Source organism: Nipponia nippon, unplaced genomic scaffold (assembly GCF_047370975.1).
Source record: "Nipponia nippon isolate SJK-2023a ecotype South Korea unplaced genomic scaffold, ASM4737097v1 scaffold_2, whole genome shotgun sequence".
NCBI classification, from domain to species: Eukaryota; Metazoa; Chordata; class Aves; order Pelecaniformes; family Threskiornithidae; genus Nipponia; species Nipponia nippon.
In genome coordinates, this window is record NW_028262336.1 from 130,856,769 (window position 1) to 130,877,114 (window position 20,346).

General features: G+C 53.1%; 1 protein-coding gene across 10 annotated transcripts in view; it reads left to right on the forward strand.

Moving 5' to 3' along the window:
- STIM1 (stromal interaction molecule 1) overlaps positions 1–20,346 on the forward strand; it is a 112,356-nt gene that overhangs the window by 51,736 nt on the left and 40,274 nt on the right. For all 10 annotated transcript variants that reach the window (XM_087759372.1, XM_087759376.1, XM_087759378.1 and 7 more), the window contains exons 4-6: positions 3,921–4,035; positions 8,604–8,715; positions 9,906–10,021. In XM_087759372.1, coding sequence (XP_087615498.1) covers positions 3,921–4,035; positions 8,604–8,715; positions 9,906–10,021 — 343 coding nt within the window. The remainder of the gene's footprint in view (positions 1–3,920; positions 4,036–8,603; positions 8,716–9,905; positions 10,022–20,346) is intronic.

The following is a 20,346-nucleotide window of genomic DNA, read 5'->3' on the forward strand; positions in this document are numbered from 1 at the left end:
GTGTTCTTCATCTCGGTCTTCACTGGCAGCCGGGCTCCCTGCACCTACCAGGTACTGGGACCTCCGGGAGAGGGCTGGGGGAGCGAGGGCCCTCCCAGTGTAAGCGAAGAGCAAGTTCAAGACCACCTGATACAACTAAACAAACAGAAGTCTAAGGGACCTGGTGACGTACATCCCAGGGTCCTAAGGGAACTGGCTGATGTAGTTGCAAGACCCCTCTCCATCATATTTGAAAAGTCATGGTGGTCGGGTGAGGTCCCCAGGGACTGGAAAAAGGGTAACATCACCCCTGTTTTTAAAAAGGGTAGGAAGGAGGACCGGGGAATTACAGACCGGTGAGCCTCACCTCTGTGCCTGGGCAGATCGTGGAGCGGGTCCTCCTGGAAGCAATGTTAAGGCACATGCAAGAGAAGGAGGTGATCCGAGTAAGGCAGCACGGATTCACCAAGGGCAAATCCTGCCTGACCAACCTGGAGGCCGTCTGTGATGGAGTCACTGCAACAGCCGACAGGGGAAGGCTGATTGATGTCATCTACGTAGACTTCTGTAAAGCCTTTGGCACAGTCCCACACGCCACCCTTATTTCTAAATTAGACAGAGATGGATTTGAAGGGTGGACTATTCGATGGATAAGAAATTGGCTGGATGGACGCATCCAGAGAGTTGCGGTCAATGGCTCTGTGTCCAGGTGGAGACCGGTGACGAGCGGTGTCCCTCAGGGCTCTGTCTTGGGACCAGCGCTTTTCAATATCTTCATCAACGACCCAGACAGCGGGATCGAGGGCACCCTCAGCGAGTCCGCAGGTGACACCAAGCTGAGCGGTGCAGGTGACACGCCTGAAGGAGGGGGTGCCATCCAGGGGACCTGGACACGCTGGACAAGTGGGCCTGTGTGACCATCATGAGGTTCAACAAGGCCAAGTGTAAGGTCCTGCACCTGGGCCGAGGCAATCCCAGACATGAGAACAGACTGGGAGAAGAACTCGTTGAGAGCAGCCACGCAGAGAAGGACTGGGGGTGCTGGGGGATGGAGAGCTGCCCACGAGCCGGCGATGTGCGCTGGCAGCCCAGAAAGCCAAGCGTCTCCTGGGCTGCATCCCCCGCAGCGTGGGCAGCGGGGCGAGGGGGGGGATTCTGCCCCTCTGCTCCGCTCTGGGGAGACCCCCCTGGAGCCCTGCGTCCAGCTCGGGGGTCCTCAGCACGGGAAGGACATGGAGCTGTTGGAGCGGGGCCAGGGGAGGCCACAGCAATGGTGCGAGGGTGGCACAGCTCTGCTGGGAGGAGAGGCTGAGAGCTGGGGGGGTTCAGCCTGGAGAGGAGGAGGCTGCGGGCAGACCTGATTGCGGCCTTGCCGTGCTTAACGGGGGCTTCGATAAAAGAGGGGGAGAGACTCTTTATGGGGGCAGACAGCGACAGGACAAGGGGGAACGGTTTCAAACTGAAAGAGGGGAGATTTGGATTAGATGTTAGGAAGAAATTCTTTACTGTGAGGGTGGCGAGGCGCTGGCCCAGGTTGCCCCGAGAGGCTGTGGACGCCCCGTCCCTGGCAGGGTTCAAGGCCAGGTTGAACCTGAGCGCCCTGGGCTGGTGGGTGGCGGCCCTGCCCGTGGCCGGGGGGCTGGAGTTAGGGGGTCTTTAAGGTCCCTTCCAGCCCGAGCCATTCTGCGGTACAACTGTATGTAGCTGCCTGTAGTTAGGTACGTTGTTGTTCTCGGTCCCCTCGAGTTCGCTTGCTCGGATAGCTGCCGGACTGCCAGAGCAGCATCGCGTGGGCAGGGCAGTTGCTGTCTGTCGTGGCTGCACTGCCAGGGGATCCTAGGTGTTGCAGAAGACGCGCTTCCCCCCACGAGAGCGTGGCGTGGGAATGATGTAAAGTAATCGCTGGTAGAATTTGTATGGATGCAGAAACTCATGCAAAATAACAGACTGATATTTGGCAGCATTGGGTGACTTTGGTGCAATCAAATACAAGGTCTTACAGAACCAAACAAGTGCTTTTCGGCTGGCAAACCTCCCCCTGCTCCCCGGGTCGTCTGGAAGCTGAGGATTTGCTGAAACCAAGAAAACCTGATTTTAAGCTTTACCTCGTCTTTGAGCAAGGAGCAGCTTGTGTTGTTTTATCTGATCAGGCAGCGTCGGCTTTGTAATGCCAACCCCTGCCTGAAAGCACGTAGTTGCAGTAATGGAACAAAGTTACCAAAAGCTAAAATAATAATAATTTTTTAAAAAAGAAGCATTACTGTGATTATACGTAACAGTTTATATTCTCCCTTATTTTCTGAGAATCTGAAGTAGCTTTTGCATTTCATCTTTGCTTGTTGCGGGTGATTCCAGGGCTCCGGGTCGATTCCCGCGCGGAAGGCGGTGGCTGCTCTGCTGCCGCGGCCCGCCTCCCCTCCGCCCTCCCCGGAGACCCCTCCGTCCATACCGAGACCTTGCTGCTTTGCTGTCGGCTGCCTTGATTCCTCCGTAGAAAGCTTTTTTCCATGGTTCCTGGGGCTGCTCTCTTGTGCCCCATCTCTCCCCAGAGCACTGGGGTAGCAAGGACCCCGTCATTTGGCTTTTCTCTGCCTTTCCAGCGTTACTGGGCTAATGCTTCCGTTGCACATCCTATTCACTGTACCCTGCCTGCAGGCGTCACCTGTCGCAGTCTTGCGGTGAACTTTGGGGCATTTAGCATTTCTCAGAAGAGGACGTATCCTCTTGTTTCTAGGCTTACAGCTTGTGTTATTCCCTAACTATCAGATGGTATCAGAGATGGGGAGATTCCCGATGGAGTGCTCCATTTCAGAAACACTCCCTCCGTCCTCCGGTAGCTGCTCTCGGGGTAGGGGGTCTCTCCAAGGGGAGGGCTCGGGTGGCGTAAGAAGATTCTGATTTCTGTGCTGAGAGCGAGGGAGCGGCAGCAGAGCAGGATTATTGCTGCCGTACGCATGCGTGCGCCTCGTGGAAACGCTGCGACTTCTTACGCTGATGTGCCATAAAGGGCTTAGAAAGCGATTGATGGGAAAAGAACAAGGGGAGTGCTCTGATGTCTGGAAGGTTGCTTTTCTTAATGAGGGGCTGAAGCTGATAAGCTGACTTGCTTCTTGTCAGCATGGCCCCGGGCAGAAATCTGCTGGCAGAGGGCTACTTAGCAAAAAGGCAGCGGAGTAAAATCCTGAAACTGGAATTAGAGAAAAATGTGTTCAACTAAAAGTAAGGTGCAGGTCTGCAATAGATGGTGGTATGTATTAGAGCAACTCAAGCGCTCTCCTGAGACCCCCCGGAGCCCCGCGTCCAGCTCGGGGGTCCTCAGCACGGGAAGGACATGGAGCTGTTGGAGCGGGGCCAGGGGAGGCCACAGCAATGGTGCGAGGGTGGCACAGCTCTGCTGGGAGGAGAGGCTGAGAGCTGGGGGGGTTCAGCCTGGAGAGGAGGAGGCTGCGGGCAGACCTGATTGCGGCCTTTCAATATATAAAGGGGGTTTATGAGAAAGCTTAAAGATTGGGCATAAGGAAGACATTTCTTATGATGAGGGAGGTGAGACACGGGAGCTGGTTGCCCAGAGAAGCTGTGGATGCCCCATCATTGGCAGGGTTCAAGGTCAGGTTGGACGGGGCGTCAAGCAAAGTGAGGTAGTGGAAGATGTCCTTGCTCATGGCAGGGGGTTGGACTAGGTGGCCTTTAAAGGTTCCTTCCAACCCAAACCCTTCTGTGTTTCTGTGAACTAGGGGGATGATGTAGTTTTGATCAGAGATTAAAAGACCAGAGATGCTGCATCTCAGACTTATTGGGACTTTGCCATAGAAATGATTATGTGACAACCTGTGGATGTAATCATAAGGAAGACAGGTGAAAGATTTTTTTTTTTTTTTAATGCTCCTCATCTCTCTAAAAGATGAATCAAAGAATAATCCCGCTGTTTATTCTTCTCCTAGTTCTTGAGGGAGGACTTGAATTATCATGACCCAACAGTCAAGCACAGTACCTTCCATGGAGAAGACAAGCTCATTAGCGTGGAAGATCTCTGGAAGGCCTGGAAGACATCTGAAGGTAAAAAAGACAAACAAGCAAATTGAAACAGCCCGCTGCACCCCCCTTGCCATAAAAGTGAATAAACACTTTGGATCTCATATAACCTTGGCAGCGGTGTGTGTGCGCCTCCCGGGAAGAACGTGCTGCTTCTGCTTTTGCTGCCTTGTACAAGTACTCTCCCAGCTTCCTTTTTGGGGGGGGGCCTTTCAGGATTTCGTTGGTCTTGGCACTTCCCAACTGTTAATGCTGGCATCTGAGTATGGCCGTGAAAGTATAAATTGTTGTTTCGTTTCTCTGCCCCTATAGATGTGTATTAAAATAGAGCCAAATACTGTCCTATTCCAGCTTCTCCTTCAAATATCCAGTTTCAGCTGGTATTTTTATGGGGCAATAGCATCCTAAATATTCAATAGAGCTGCGTGGGCGTTTTCCTACAGATTGTGTTTTCCTTAGAAATTTGCTGAACCTGAAAAGCTCCTTAATCTAGCGAAAGAAAAGTAGACTAAAGTCCTGAAACTGGAAGTGTACGTGAATACGTTCGATGTAGAAATAAGCTGCAAGCTGTTAAGAACTGCTGTTACCCATCACCGCCAGTTAACCCAGGGAGGTGGTGGAAGGTCAGTCACTGGTAGGAAACTTCTGAATCGTGGAAGGGACTTTGAAGAGCACCAGTGCTGCCCTGGCCGCTGCGTGCGGGGTGCCCCACGCCTGGGGTTTCCAGCGCTGGCTGTCCCAGGCATCGGGGGTCTCTGAGGGGGTCGGGAAAAGGCACGATTTCACTTCTGCTTTTTCCCCGACCAGGATTTTGGAATTTCTCTTTTTGAGAGATCTTAAAATGGATTTTTCTTTCTTCTTTCTAATTCAGAAACTTTATTCTGTAATGAAGCCCCAAATTCAAGACTGGTATTTTATCTTAAGACCAGTAGTACTAATAAGAAAAATCTTCAGTGCCTTGAAAATGAAAATGTGGGGGAGGGCATAGGAGTAGAAAGATTTCACTTTTGCAAAACACAGGCGTAGCGTTGACTGTACGATGCATCGTTGTATCGGGTCTTTCTGTGTATCGATGCATTGGCATATCGGTCTTTCTGTGATCCGTGGCACGGACCGTTTCTGCCAGTGGCTGCCCTTTACTCCTCCTCCTGCGCTGTTCCTTTTCTCTCGGTACGCTAGCCGTCACGTTGCTCTCACAACCCGGAACGTATTTTTTTCCCCAATACTTTTAATTGCTGCTCTTCCCTTCACTTACAGTCTTTTCCTTTCCCTCTCTCCTCCAAGATCGCATAATCTTATCAACCCCCATCGTTTGAAAAATTGGATTTTCATCTTCTGATCAATTCATAAATGATAAAGTTTTCCATTTCTCATTCATATCCTGTTCCATTTGTATTTGATTTTTCTGTCTTAGCCTCTGCATCACTTAGGGGCAGGATGTGCCCAGTGTTTTCAAAGCGCTGTGTAGATATAGCTGTAAGTAATGTTTCAGTCCCTCACAATCCCAGGAGGACTAAATAAATACTTAGGTACAGCACTTGAAAGGCGATTTGAAGACACGGTGGTTCTGTGCACAGTCCTGGAGTGGTTTATCCGGGACCAGGCTCTCCGTCCCGTGGAGATGGGCAGCCGCGTGTTGAAAATTCCTGTCCAAACCACCCGCGAGTCAGGACGATGCTGAGTCGCTTTGTCTCCTGTGTTCAAGGAAAGCCTCATCTCAGAAATATTTATTCTATTGTACGGCTGTTTACAGACGGCTTTGCCTGCAGTATCTTTTAATGTTGGCTGGGAAAGGATAGAAATCATTAAGGGATGGAGGAGAACATCCCACGACACTCCCCAGGTCCCTTAATTGCCGAGTGCTTTTGCTCTCTCCCTGCTTCTGACACACGTGGGACTTGCCATGCCTTTGGGCAGAGCTGCTGTGGCATAACGGTTTTCCTCGTGTCGGATTTGGTTGCCATTCCTGTTTTCCCTTCTTGTCATCCTGTATACCTAGCTGATAAAATAAATTATTAGTTTCTAAAGGATGGTCTCCTACGGAGCCTAATCTTGGTGTTTGAACCGGAGTCGTAAAGCTGGTAGTGTCAGGCTTGTAGAAAAGCTCTGCTCCTTCACGTGGGTGTGAAAAGCGGCTTTGAGAGGGGGCACCCAGGGCTGACGGGGATGGGTGCCCGGGGCAGCTGCGCCCGATTCATCTGTTTTCAAGCCAAATGCTTTTCCTGCCTGCCATTGCTGCTGTTCCTGGTCATATGTGTAAGCTAGAAAGCTGTTTCTGTCCCCTAATTATCCAAAAATAGATAGGTGGTGATGCTCTTACAAGGTGTTGGATTTGACAGATAAAGCCCTCAGTAAGCACGGCTCTACCAAAGCCACCGAAGTAGCAGATCAGATCATCACGGCAAGGATGCAGGGCAGGGGAGCCGCTCGTCCTTGCACTTGAGCGTGCTGCCTGACGCTGCTGGCGTGTTTCTCCGTGACTTCTTCCCAAAATAAAGACCTCTCGATACGTAAGGCCAAAAAGAAAGAGAGAAGCCGGGGGTTTCAGAGGAGCCCGGCAGGGCTGGGCTGTGCCAGGCCGAGAGGCGGCTGTTGGCACGGGGATGCGGAGGACAAGCCCTGCATCGCTGGCGGGGAGCGGGGGAGCCCTGCCAGGCCCGGGGGCAGCTGCGGGAGGCAGCGGTGCCCACCACTCCTCCTGCGCAGGCAGGCACCCCCGTGCCACCGTGGGGCCCTCCAGCTCGCCGCCCCGGCACTCTTCAGAGCGTGCATTGAGCCCTGCCCGCCATGGGCGCCATTTGCCTGCCCAGCTGCTGGGCGCTCGGTGCTCTCTGACGGCTGCGTGTGGCGGCCGGGCTCTCCAGCCTCGTGCCCTGCGGCGCTGCTGTCCCGCTGCGCCCGGGCACTGGTGGTGCCGCCACCCAGGGAACCGGGCTTCCCCTGCCCGCTGCAGCTTTGAACATCTCGCTTGTGGCCACAGAAATCGATTTCCCACAGTTTCTGGGCCAGGGACCAGTAACTGTAGGGCGTTTCCTTAAGGGAGGGCAGTTTGCTGGCTTTGCGTTCGCTAACCTGCGTCCGTGAGTCATCGCGCAAGCCTACGTGGGGATGACTCCTTCTTTTCAAGTCTTGCTCTCCTTTGCTCAGCGCTTGGCTCTCGTCCTGTCCGCTCTGTCATCTTTCCGTCGAAGGCGTTTAGCTCGCTGGAAGATGTTTCTCATATTTGTGGGACGGCTCATTGTTGACATTTAAGAAGCGCCGCGCAGCTCGGAACTCAGCAGCGATGCAGCCCTCGGAGCCAGCGGTAAACGGGCCTGCTCTCCGCTTGGCTGTTGGAAAGGGCGTGCGAGAGACATCGACGGCCGTTGGGCCAGAAGCGTGCGAGGCGGTGACCGTCAGCAGCGGGTGATGTCCAGCACAGCGCTCTGGGTTGCCAGAGGCTGGGCAAACGCTGCAAGAGCTCAGCCCGTGCTAAGCAAAGATGGAAGTCGATAAATTAAAGCATAGCAAACCCCTCTCTGTCCTATGAAAAAAAGCTGTTGCCTGATTGCTTTCACACCATTGCTATAAGTACAACAAAGCTGAGTGGCAAAGGCAGAAGCTTCATTTCCAAAGGTTTCTTTCTCTGTGTGTCAACTCCAAAAATAATCCACAAATCCACAAGTGAGGCAGTTGAGGAGAAAAGTTCCCCTGGTTGGCTTGGGCCGCTGCACCCGCTCCACCTCCTCCTGCAGATCACTTTCTCAAGCTGTTTACCACCGTTTTCTTACAGCATTTCTCCACTGCACTTTTTTTTAATTGATACTCGCCTGGCCCACAGATCTGGAGGGGGGGCGAGGCTGTCAGAGCGCGTCGCCAGATACATTAGCTGAATTCGGCTTTTCAGGGGTTTGGGCATGTGGTGAGGCTGCGCACACTTTGTTGGGAGTTTGGAGACAGCAGCGTCACTTGGATGATAGAAAACGAAGTGATTTCACTTATTGTCTGCTGGCACTTTGGGTGTTGCCTCTCCGAGGATCTCGGCCTCGGGCCCTTCTGGCGACATTGCGAAAGGCTGCCAGCGGAGCGTCGCCTGCGCCAGCACTGTCCGAGGCTGCTCCTTTATCTGATGGCCTCGTTGCGTGTTTTTCTTTTGTGAGCTGGAAGCACGGCGTAAAATCAAACACGTTTGTTGTCAGAGGCTGCTGTTGGGAAAGCACCGGTCCTTAGGCACGGCGTGGTGGTGTCTGTTAAGGCTAAGCGTGTAGCAGCCCATCGTGTCTACACTGAATCTGTAGCAGCCCATCGTATACAGAACAGACTAGCAAAAATAATCACAGAAGCAAACAGGTAGAGGCTGAGGACCTGCAGGATTGTCGGGAGTACCCCAGGGGGGTTATTTCTTGTCTAATAGTCCACAGGATTTAACGTCCCCGCCCCAGCTTGCTGCGTACTTAATAGGAACGCGTTTAAACTCTGCAGGTATTTTCCCTTTGCTGGGGGTGACAGGACGAGGTATGGCTGGTGAAGTTATGCTGTTGCTGCTGGCTTGATGATTTTAGTTGCTTAGTAAAGATATTAAGCTGCTTGCTTGTTTTCTACCTCTCCTACAGTGTATAATTGGACAGTTGACGAGGTGGTGCAGTGGCTCATTACCTACGTAGAGCTGCCACAGTACGAAGAGACCTTCAGAAAGCTGCAGCTGAGTGGACACGCCATGCCCAGGTCAGTGCTCACTGCATTGTCTTGTGTTCCTCTGGGATGCGTGCCAGGGAGAAAACCAGATCTGAGGCGGCTCATAACATCATCTGCAATTCCTCGGCGTGCACAGAGCCAAGTCTAATTCCTGTTCCGCTTCGGTTACGTTTAGAGGCTTCGGCTTTGCTGTCGTCCCCTCTGCAGGGAGTGACTTAGCCATAAGTAAGCGTGTATCTGCTGCGGGTGAAAGGAGAGGCTGCAGTCCGACCTGCGTGGTCGTGAATACTGCCCTTGCTGGTTCGTGTGCTAGACTTCACCTGCCTACGCCTGAAGCTACAAATTTAGAGCTAAAACCCTGACCTGGAACAAAGCAGACCTAGGCTACGTCCCGGCTCTGCCACGGCCTTTCTTCATAACCCCAGCCCAGTCCCGGGGCTTCTCTGTCATTGTTCATCGTCCTCAGCAAAATACCGTCCCTGCTTTCCGGGTTGCATCTAAGTAGCATTTCAGTTCCCAGTTCAAGGGCTACTGGTTATGTATCTCTGCACCACCCAGCACTGGTATGCGCTGGTGTTAACTCACACACCCTGATGCTCCAGCAAAGGAGACTTCTAAGCCTTGCGTTCCTCAAGAGAAACACTGGCTGTGTTGGCCTAAACTCGTAACAGGTTTGAAAAAAATCAGTGCAGCTTTTTGGGCAAAGGTTATTGTCGCTGAAAAGGGGGCCTGTAAACTGACTGGGAAGGAGGGTTTAACTGGGAACAAAATAAGGTTTTCGAGGCGGTGCATGGTGTGCCCACATTTCTTCCGAGTGAGAAGTATGGTCTATGAAATAAGATGTCAAAGGCTAGCAATATAGGTTTGATTAAAAAAAAATCAGTGATTAGTAGGACACCAAAATATCACTTTTGATAGGAAATCGGTAACTTAGGTTGTCAGGATTAATGAAATAGGTGTGGCCTTGGTTTTTCCTTCTCCCTCCGAGGAAAGTCAAAGACACTGCTGCTTAAATCTTTCACAGAGATATCCTAGATCAGATATGACAATATTTGAGGGATTTCTTTTGTCCTGATAGCCCAAGCAGAGAGCTTTCAGCTCCTGCTCATTGCATTTCTCCTTCTGTAGTCTCCATGTTACCGATTTCTGGTCAGTCACTCATCCAGATGGATATGACCACACCGACTTCTCTTTTTTATAAATATTTTTTTTTTTTACAGGCTAGCAGTGAACAACGTTACCATGATGGGGAGTGTTCTGAAGATGACAGATCGAAGCCACAGGCAGAAGCTGCAGCTGAAAGCTCTGGACACGGTGCTGTTTGGGCCTCCTCTCTGTAAGTACCAAAATTCAAAGCCCTTTGGCTGTTCATCAAGAGGATCTGTGTCTGCTCAGTACTGAACAGCAAAGATAGAGCTGGGTGAACCAGACTTTGTCCTGCGCAGCCCCACCTAGGTAAATTCTTCCTGGTGTAATTCCCCTGAAACAGGAACAGGTTGCCTCTGGATTTATTGGCGCAGCTCCGTAGCCCGGAGGCATCCCGCCTGCTGGGCTTGCGTTTCCATCTCACAGGGGCGCGGACCCGCTGTCCCGCTGGGATCTCCCGCATCTGTAGGGTACAACCTTCCCATCCTTCCCGTTCATTGCAGTGCTGGTGACATGGTCAGGTCTGCAGCTGCCCCAAGGGGATCGCTGGCGGGCAGCCACCCTGCCTGCTCGGAGGGAAGCTGCTGCCGGCAGAACCTGGGGCTGCGGCGGGACCTGGGGCTGCGGCGGTGACTCAGGCAGCAGATGACCGCCTCAGGACAAGGGAAATAGCAGCGTGAAGGCATTTAGGATGGATGAGAACGAGGGACTGAGTTCCTTTGATGCTGATTATAGGCATCTGTTGGCGCGATCTGGAAGCCCTCTGATGCTTATCTCAGCACTGCTCGGGGTGCTCCTTCTGCATTCGTCCCGTCTGGCTCATGTTTACTGTCTCTTTATTAAAGGTACTTTTGTCTCTCTCCCTCTTAGTCATGTCTTCCTCATGAACTTCAGATGCTTTTGTGAGGTGAACAGAAACCGTGCTTGATCAGGGCCTGTTCCTGCGCGGCATCGTGCAGACGGGATGGATTTTTAAGGCAGACTGTGTTGCCTGTACGCGATTTGAGCCCTCTTCTGCAGTGCTCCTCTTTCCCTTCTAGTGGTCTCGTGTCCCCTGTGCAGGAGGTTTAAAATGAACGCAAAGGGGTGCTTTCTTACCAGGGCGCCGATGCAATAGCCTGGGCGCAGGTCCGCCCCGGGAACTCCCGCGGCTTTGATGGCTGGCAGCTGGAGGTTCACGCCATCGGAAACACCGCTTTGTGCGTCCATTCTTTGCGCGGTTTTGTAAGCATCTGCTGCTGTCCGCTGCTGGGAGAGCAGATGGGATGTACCTTTCCTCTGCGGGACACGGGCGCGCTAGCAATCTCATGGAGAAGCTGAGGGATTTTGGCTTTCTTCCAGCCCTCCCTCTCTGGGCTGCCCAGCACTTGGCCGGTGGGAAGTGATAAGGCACCACAATTATTTCTTCAGTTTTTTATTCTTAAAGTCCAACCGTTAGTGCAGTCTTTTCTTGGTTTCAATCTGTGTCCAAATTCCTGAGAAGAGGCGCAGCGAGGCAAATCCTGGGCAGACTGGCTGCGCAGAGCAAACCGAGTGAAATTTGGCTTGGCTTGGCAGAGATATGAGGTAAGTGAATTAGAAGCCTAGGTTATACAGTCAGCCATTTTTGCTTCCAGTTATTAAAAAGCATATATTCATTCAGGCACAGTTTGCTTTTTTTATTTATACTTGGCCTGTGTTACAAGCAAAGCTTTTCGGTCAGTCGTGGCATTGCCCGGGGGTGGCGGAGGCGTCGTGGGCGAGCGCTGGCCATCGCTGCTCACCCGACAAAGGCTCAAGCCCGGTAACTCCTGTGCTTGGAGGGGGAGTTTTTCGGGCGGTTCTTGGATGCTCTGTAAATGGCAAAGTAAATGACTCGTAATGGTTTGAGATTAAGGGCCGTTCTCCGCGTTTGAGGTACTCCGTTTCGCCACGCGACTGTCGTGGCACTGGAACGCGACCCTCGCTGCTCACGCAGATGAAAGCGTGCAGTGAACCGTCCTGATCGGGTTGTTTCAGATCTGTCAGGGTTTTGCGATCTGTGTACCTGTTGAGTATGGGAATAGAGGAAATAGGCTTTCAATATTTAGCTGAGGTAGAGATTTAACACTTTTCAGAAGGTAATATTTGCTATTTCCTGGTTAAATGAACAGATTTGTCTCCAGTTCATACTGCGGTGTATGGCGAGTTGTTTATCTCAAACTGATTCCTTGAGGAGCGGGTTGCAAAACAGCAGTTTTCAACAGCCATTAGCAATCAGCGCTTTCGGGAAGCGCTCGGTGACCTTTCAAGCTGCAGAAGCAGCGTTCGCGCAGTGACGGACTGAGTGGTTTCAGACACGTTCCTGTTGCGGTTCTTTTCCGACGGTCAGTGGAGGTGGTCTCCTGTGATCCTTGCTGTTGTGAGAGTGAAGCTGCTGGCAGCGGGACGTGGCTCGCAGGTGCAGGATTTCAAGGGTTTGTCTGCTCCCTTGACAAGGGTTTTTCTCCTCTCTTGAAGATACTTTCTATTCACCGCAGGAATAAAAGCATTAAAATAAAATCAGCCTAGATTGGAGCACCATGGCTGCTTCCTGCAGACTCGTAAAACCACAGACACCTCATTGTTGGCGATGGACCTGGGCAGGCTGGAGAGGTGGGCCCATGTGAACCTCGTGAGGTTCAACAAGGCCAAGGGCAAGGTCCTGCACCTGGGTGGGGGCAACCCCCGGTGTCCGTACAGGCTGGGGGACGGAGGGATGGAGAGCAGCCCTGAGGAGAAGGACTTGGGGGTGCTGGGGGATGAAAAGCTGGCCATGAGCCGGCAATGTGGGCTCACAGCCCAGAAAGCCAAGCGTCTCCTGGGCTGCATCCCCCGCAGCGTGGGCAGCGGGGCGAGGGAGGGGATTCTGCCCCTCTGCCCCGCTCTGGGGAGACCCCCCCGGAGCCCTGCGTCCAGCTGTGGGGTCCTCAGCACGGGAAGGACATGGAGCTGTTGGAGCGGGGCCAGGGGAGGCCACAGCAATGGTGCGAGGGTGGCACAGCTCTGCTGGGAGGAGAGGCTGAGAGCTGGGGGGGTTCAGCCTGGAGAGGAGGAGGCTGCGGGCAGACCTGATTGCGGCCTTGCCGTGCTTAACGGGGGCTTGTGAGAAAGGTGGGGACAGGCTTTTTAGCAGGGCCTGCTGCGACAGGACAAGGGGGGATGGTTTTAAACTGAAAGAGGGGAGATTCAGACTGGATGGAAGGAAGAAATGTTTTACGCTGAGGGCGGTGAGACACTGGCCGGGGTTGCCCCGAGAGGTGGTGGATGCCCCATCCCTGGAAACATCCAAGGCCAGGCTGGACGGGGCTGTGAGCACCCTGATCTGGTGGGAGCTGTCCCTGCCCATGGCAGGGGTGGGACTGGATGGGCTTTAAAGGCCCCTTCCCACCCAAACCCTTCTGTGCTTCTGTGGTTATCGCACACCTACCCAGGTGCGGTTCCTCACTGCCGTGTGAAGGTGGGTGAAGCCTTTTCCCATCCCGGGGCTAGAGAGCTTGTTCTCTGATGTCTCCTGTAATTTGTTGTGGAGGCCTCAGCAAGCATCGGGGAGTCGAGTGGGGCACCTGGGCTGTGTCCTTGCTGATCAGCAGGCTCCTGTAGTCCCACGAGGTCTGATCTCCTACGCCAGACTGCAGGCATGCCATTCCTCCTTCAAACAGGTCTGCTCACCTGCGGGGTTGCAGCTCTGTAATTAATCCAAGTGCGAAGGAGTATGGTAAAATTATAATCTAAGCAAGGTGAAGCGATTGCTTCTTCTGTGTCTGTGTCCCGTTGGTGGTTCAGGAATTTATCCAGCACTACTTCGGGTGAAACAGGAGAGGGGAATTTAAGAAAACAAGCAGTAAAATTCAAACCAATAGATATTTTTGGTGAAAAGTGAATTTAAATTTTTATTCTTTATAACTCTCAAGTGATGGAGACTGAGGTGTCTCCTCACGGACGCTTCAAGGCACCACTGTGGTACCATTTGGGGTTAAAAGACAGACGAAATGCTGTGCGCTCAGCTCCCCGTCCTGGTGACTTCTCCTGGCCATCTCCCCAACGGCCAGCGAAGTGGGACTTGGGTGTTTGTTGCCTGTGGGATTTCAGGAGAGCTTTCCGTAGCTCCCCTTCCCAGGACAGAAGTCCACCAGACGTAATTTGTTCCACAGCTAGGCACAAGCCACAAACAGCGAGCCTTGGTTTCCCAAGCCGCTGCCTGACCAGTGCCTGCCCTGGGTTCTGCTGGGGGGAGCTCACCCAGGACTGGGGAGCGCTGCACCCCTCGGCCCCAGCCCCCCCGGGGCCAGGCGAGCACCCTGACGCCCATCGCCCTGGTTCTGGTGCGCCCCGGTGCCTCCCGTACCGTACCGAGCTGTCTGCGCGGGTGCTGCAGCGCCGCGGGACGGGGTCTCGGCCGTTCTCCCAGCCCTTCTCGTTTGCGGCCATCGTTAGCTGTCATCCGGAGCGTTACCCTTTACTGGCCGAGTGTCTGCGCGTGGGCTAGCAGAAGCACGGGGATCGGGTGCCTGGGAGAGGAGATGTTTCCCAGGCAGGAGGTGGCACGTGGCGGAGGTTGAACTGACCTTTTTTGCTTTTTGTTAAGCGTTTATTCCTTGGTGCCCACTCTCCGGGGTGGATGAAGCCATGTTTCCTTCGGTATAACTTCCAGTATAGCCAATTTGTTTCCCTTTATTATGATGAAAACTGTGTTTGACAAGTACTTTGAGATCCGCTGAATCATTATTTGTTTAAAACAATAGAATTTCTTAACCAAATACCAGATTAATTTATCGCTGCGAGATTTACCATCCACTTTAAATATTTACAGTTAACTGGATTGTGTTTGGATTACCTGCACCTAGACAGAAAAGCAGCTCTGTCGCATTAAGAGCCTTCGCAGGGTCCGTTAGCGTTATCGGGTAGCTTTCTCAGCCCGTGTGCCGGCAGCCCCGGCTCAGGAAGATGGGGCTTTAGGTTTGGGTACTCCGTAAGGAGCAAGAGCTCCCACCCTGAAAAGCCAGGGAGTGGGGTAACAGAGAAACCTGGCTGGTCGTACGGCATCCTATTGCCAGCGAAATTCAGAGCATTTATAGAAGTTTCTTTACATAATTATCTTGTTGGGTCCACTGGCAAACAAAGAAGTGTTCGAGTACTCAAGAAAGGACTGAAGCTTGGTACAGACAGAAAAATTACAGGTGCCATCAGGGGAACTTATCGAGCTGTTAGCTTGGCTTGGGTTTCTTAAGAACGGCGGCATTTTTGTATTTTGTTTTCCGCTCTCATGCTCACAGCAGCTGCCACCAGGCCGGCTTTAGAGGGACCGGTGCCTGGCCCACAGCTGTACCCCGCGGTGGTTCTTCTCCCCCGTCCTGCGGCTGAAAACATCCGCCACTAAACAAGGAAGGCGGCATCACCGATCCGATTAATTCACACAGGGAAATTAAAAAGTCAGTAATTCCTACGTGTGTTTTTACAGATATTTCAACTTCAATGTAAACAACTGGTGCAGAATTTACTGAGTATGTAGATTTTATCTTATTTTATAAATGCTTATGTAAGTTGCTGTAAAATTGCTGCTTTTCTAATAATCCATGCTGGCTTTATGCCCGAAGCAAAACTTTGGAACTTTTTGTTTAAAAATTCAGGCTTTGAATTTCTGTCTTTCTTGGTGGGACTCTTTTGCTTACGACACCTGAGGCTACTGTTAAGTTTTGGCTGTGGTCCAGCTTTTTACCTTGCTTCTTTAAACCGTAAAACGACGGCAGTGCTGCAAGCCTGATGTGATATTAGTCGTCTGCAGTCAATGCGTAACAACGACTGTCTTTGGCAAAATTGTGTCCATTCGTCTTTTCCCTAAAAAGAAAAGGAAAAAAAAAAGTATAGGAGTCAGTTTTCCCTGGCGTACGTTGCTTTTCCTGCCGCTTTTGCAAGCGTAACGCATGCCCACGTTTGCCCGGTGGCGGCTGCCGGTGCTGGGAGCGAAGGGGTGAAGCGGCGCGGGAGCAGCAGAGCAGGAGAGGCCCCAGGCGAGCAGGGAGGACAGGCTGTGCCAGCCCCTCTGCAGGCCCGGGAGAAACGTGGCGTGATTTAAGTTGCAGTAAACTGGACGCAAACAATCTGAGCTTCGGCTGTAAAACCTCTGCTCCAGAGCCTCGCTGTACAGTTGGCCTGTGTCACAGGGTGCTAGATACACGAAGTTCTGGTACAAGTTAAAAAGCAGCAAGAAAATTGAGAGTGTAAAGATTATCTTGTGTTGCCTTGGCGATACAACACCCCAAAGGGTCACCCCACCGGCAGCCGGTGCACGCTGTAGGAGCACAAGCCTTGGCAGGCGGTCAGAGGGAGAAACCGATGCCAGCCGCAATGGGAGAGACTGGTCCCGTCCCTCCTTGTGCAGGCAGCGGTGGCGACGGACGGACGTTACACATGAAAAACGCCGTCTTTTTCTGCTTGACGTAGGTCTTTGGACGGCGATGGCAGCAGCGGGTCAGAGAGCTGAACGTCCCCCGGTTCTTCTGACCCGCGCCGCGCGGGGAGCCGGGGGCTGGCGCGGATAACTGCTGCAGGGCAGGGCAGCCCACCTCAGCTCTCCCGCGGGTGGCCTGTGCTTAACAAGAACTATCCCAGAAAAAGGTGTTTTATGCCAGAACACCTCTCCTGTCATTACTTGCAGTCTTTCCCAGTATTCTGCCTTGGAAAGGCACTCGTTACTCTGGAGAAGACTGACTAGGCCTGCAGCAGTTATTCTCGCTGGCTCCTGAACGCAGAAGCAATAGTTCTATCTGCTTCCTCATGCTGACATGATTTACGGTGATTTACAGAGTTCCCGTGTCTTTTATAGACTGGTACGTTGGTAGTGCCTGTCTGACACGCGTGGTCATGCGTGGCAGTGGTGTACGCCACGTAGATCAAACCGAGCACGACTCCTGCACCAAGGGTGTTTGGGGGAGCTGTGCAGTGGTACGTGGCATGCATAGACTGAGCATTGGGAAGTTAATCTTTGGGTTTGGATATATCAGGCTGGGACCGTGCAGTGCGTGGGCCAGGCTCACGCGTGTGACTGCAGGTGCATCACTCTGCTGGTTCAACAAGGCTCAGGGCCGGGTCCTGCACTGGGGGCACAACAACCCCAGGCACCGCTGCAGGCGTGGGGAGGAGCGGCTGGGAGCTGCCCGGCGGGAAAGGGCCTGGGGGTGCTGGTCGACAGCCGCTGAACATGAGCCAGCAGTGTGCCCAGGTGGCCAAGAGGGCCAGTGGCACCCTGGCTTGTATCAGGAACAGTGTGGCCAGCAGGAGCAGGGCAGGGATGGTCCCCCTGTGCTGGGCACTGGGGAGGCCGCCCCTCGAATGCTGTGCTCAGCGCTGGGCCCCTCACCCCAAGGCGGCCATGGAGGGGCTGGAGCGTGGCCAGAGCAGGGCAGCGAGGCTGGGGCAGGGGCTGGAGCCCAAGGCTGGGGAGGAGCGGCTGGGGGAGCTGGGGGGGCTCAGCCTGGAGAAGAGGAGGCTGAGGGGAGCCCTCATCGCTCTCTGCAACGGCCTGAAAGGAGGCTGGAGCCGGGGGGGTCGGTCTCTTCTCCCCAGGAACAAGCGATGGGACGAGAGGGAACGGCCTCAAGCTGCGCCAGGGCAGGTTTGGGTTGGGTATTGGGAAAAACTTCTTCCCAGAGAGAGCGGTCAGGCCCGGGCCCAGGCTGCCCAGGGCAGGGGTGCAGTCACAGTCCCTGGAAGTATTCAAAAAACGTGTGGATGTGGTGCTTAGGGACAGGGTTTAGAGGTGGACCAGGCAGGTAGGTTAACGGTTGGACTCGATGATCTTCAAGGTCCTTTCCAACCTTAATGATTCTATGATTCTATGAACCTCATTTCCCAGTCTGTGAAGTAGATGCAGTAACTGGGATTTGAATGGATCCTTTCAGTTGTGTTGGCACTTGGAAGGAAATAAGAGATATTAATTAAGCCCAGGAAACACGTTGCGTCCAACTTTAAATGGTTGTGTCACGGCAGCGTTAATGTGTGAATTGGCTGGTACAAAAGTCACGGCCGCCCTTGCACACTCCTCGGCGTGCGAGCGGTCGCCTCGCTCTGCCCCTTGCAGTGCCTCTCCCAGCAGACTCTGACAGGACCCCTCCGAGGTTTCCAGTTAAATGCAATTTAAGCTGTTTTGAAACTATAATCGTTCATTTGCCAAGTGCCAGGCACTTCTGTTAGCAGTTTCAGAAATATGGGGTGGGTTGGTTGGTTTGTTTTGGGGTGGCTTGGCGTGCGTGGGGGCTGGCGTTGCGCACAGCGGAACAGTACGTGTTCTGGAAAGGGGCTTCGTGAAATGGCTCCAGGGAAACCCCCTTCCTTGCTGATGAACATGCTTAACAGAATCACAGAATATCTAAAGCTGGAAGGGACCCTTAAGGATCATTGAATCCAACTGCCTGCTCCTCGCAGGACTACCTAAAACTAAACCATATGATTCAGAGCATCGTCCAGATGCTCCTTGAACTCTGGCAGGCTTGGTGCTGTGACCACTGCTGTTCATTTTCGAGTAGGTTAATAGTACCGAGAGCTACATTTGTGGAAAAATAATCGGTAGTTTGTGGCAAATACTGGGGATTTTTTTGAAGTTTAGTACAAAATGTAACAGGTGTACTTTTTCTTTTGTCCTTTTCCCCCCTCCTCTTTATCTTCCCAAAGTCCATTTGGAAAGTGCCGGACTTCAGCCTGCTGCCTGTCTGCTCGGCACGGTGACGTGCTCGGCACTGTGGGCTGAATCGGAAATACCCCGAGGGCTTTCACAGCATAGGAAAGCATGCGAACAGCGGGTAGAATAGTTAGGTTTGAGATTAATCGGATTTTTATTTACCGTTCTTTGAATCGCTTAGAGGGAGTGAGCACGGTGTCTGTTAGCGATGGGAGGCCTGGCGCTGGTTGCAGGTGGTGGGAAGAGGCAAGTCCCTTGCTCAAAGCAGCCAAATTATTCCTGTGGTCTGGGGAGCCCTTCCCTTTTCTTCGGAGAAGACCTGCAGAGAAAAGCCAGCTTGGCTGAATTTAGCCTTTGTTACCCATACATTTCTTCCCAGGAATGAAGACTTGAATTCTTCTGTTCAACCTGTATCTTACAGAGAAAAGTTCTAGGAGGCAAAAAGGCTACGTTCACATCCAAGCTGAGTTTTCCTTATAGTTTCCTCATCCGCTTGTCTTGAGCGAAAGCTGCTGAAGAGGAAGGATGGACGTCAGGTGCTCGTGCGGTGCAGCTAGGGACGGCTGGCAGCGGGAGGGGAGCGGGGTGTGCATCAGCTCAAGGTGGGGCTGGCAGGTATTCCTGCGTGCAGCACCTAAACTTGCCTTAGCTCAGGGCATCGTCCTGCGTGGCTGGGGAGGCGGCTGCGCTGGCAGCGTGCTGGGCAAAGCCGGTAATGGCAACGGTGGAGGAAACTGTAAAGGAGAGAAAAGCTGTAATAGCTTTGATAGAATACAATGAACAAGTCAGCTTAGCCATCTTCTCAACAGGCGAAATAAAAGGGATTCAAAATTACATATCTGCAGCAACGTGCCAGAATCTGCTCCTTAGGAAGAGGATGTTGTGATAATCCATCCGGAATGGGAAACGGGGCCAGTATTAATCGTGTTTATTTCTTTAGTGCTGAATTTACGAGTGAATGTTTTCAAAGAATGATTGAACTCTTCTGTGGCGCGTTAGATGATGGATGACATGGCGGTGTTCACGAAGATAAGGGGAGAAGGTGCTTGGATTGTCTGCTGAACGTTTGGAGAAAGGTCCTGTCCCTCTGCCCCGCGGGGGAAAGCCCCTGTGTCGCGGTCGGGGAGCAGCATCGCTGTCCCTCCTCGGTGCGGATCAGTGCAGGGCTGCTGGGCAGCCCCATCCCGACGTTGGCTTTCCCTTACGCCTTTGGGTTTCCACCTCCCACGGGAACAGCCTGCCCCCAGCTGCCCTTCCCTGTTGGCCCCAGCTCTGCTGATGGGACACACGTATTTTGGCTGTGACCACGGAATTATAGAATGGTTTGGGTTGGAAGAGACCTTAAAGATCGCTTAGTTCCAGCACCAGCCATGGGCAGGGACACCTTTCCCTCGACTGGGTTGCTCAGAGCCCCGTCCAACCTGACCTTGAACGCTTCCAGGGATGCGGCATCCGCAGCTTCCCTGGGCAACCTGCCCCAGTGCCTCACCGCCCTCACAGTAAAGAATTTCTTCCTAATATCTAATCTAATCTACCCTCTTTCAATTTAAAACCATTACCCCTCACCCTATCACGATCAGCGACCCTGGAGAGCCTCCCCCTGTCACCCCTTTGGTCATCCCTCACGCGAGGGAGCTCCCTGTACCCCATACATTCCGTCTGTCTGTCCAGCAGTGCCTCCCAGCTTTGCCAGTTTGGCTCCAGGCTGGGTGGGCGAGTGGGTTGGGTTCCCTGGGTGCCGCTGGGCTCGGGGTGCTGCGGGAGGGAGGACGCTGCCGGTCTCGGCTCCTGCCCCGGCTGCCCTCCTGCTTGCTGCAGAGCCGCCGCGGGGTGCGGAGCTC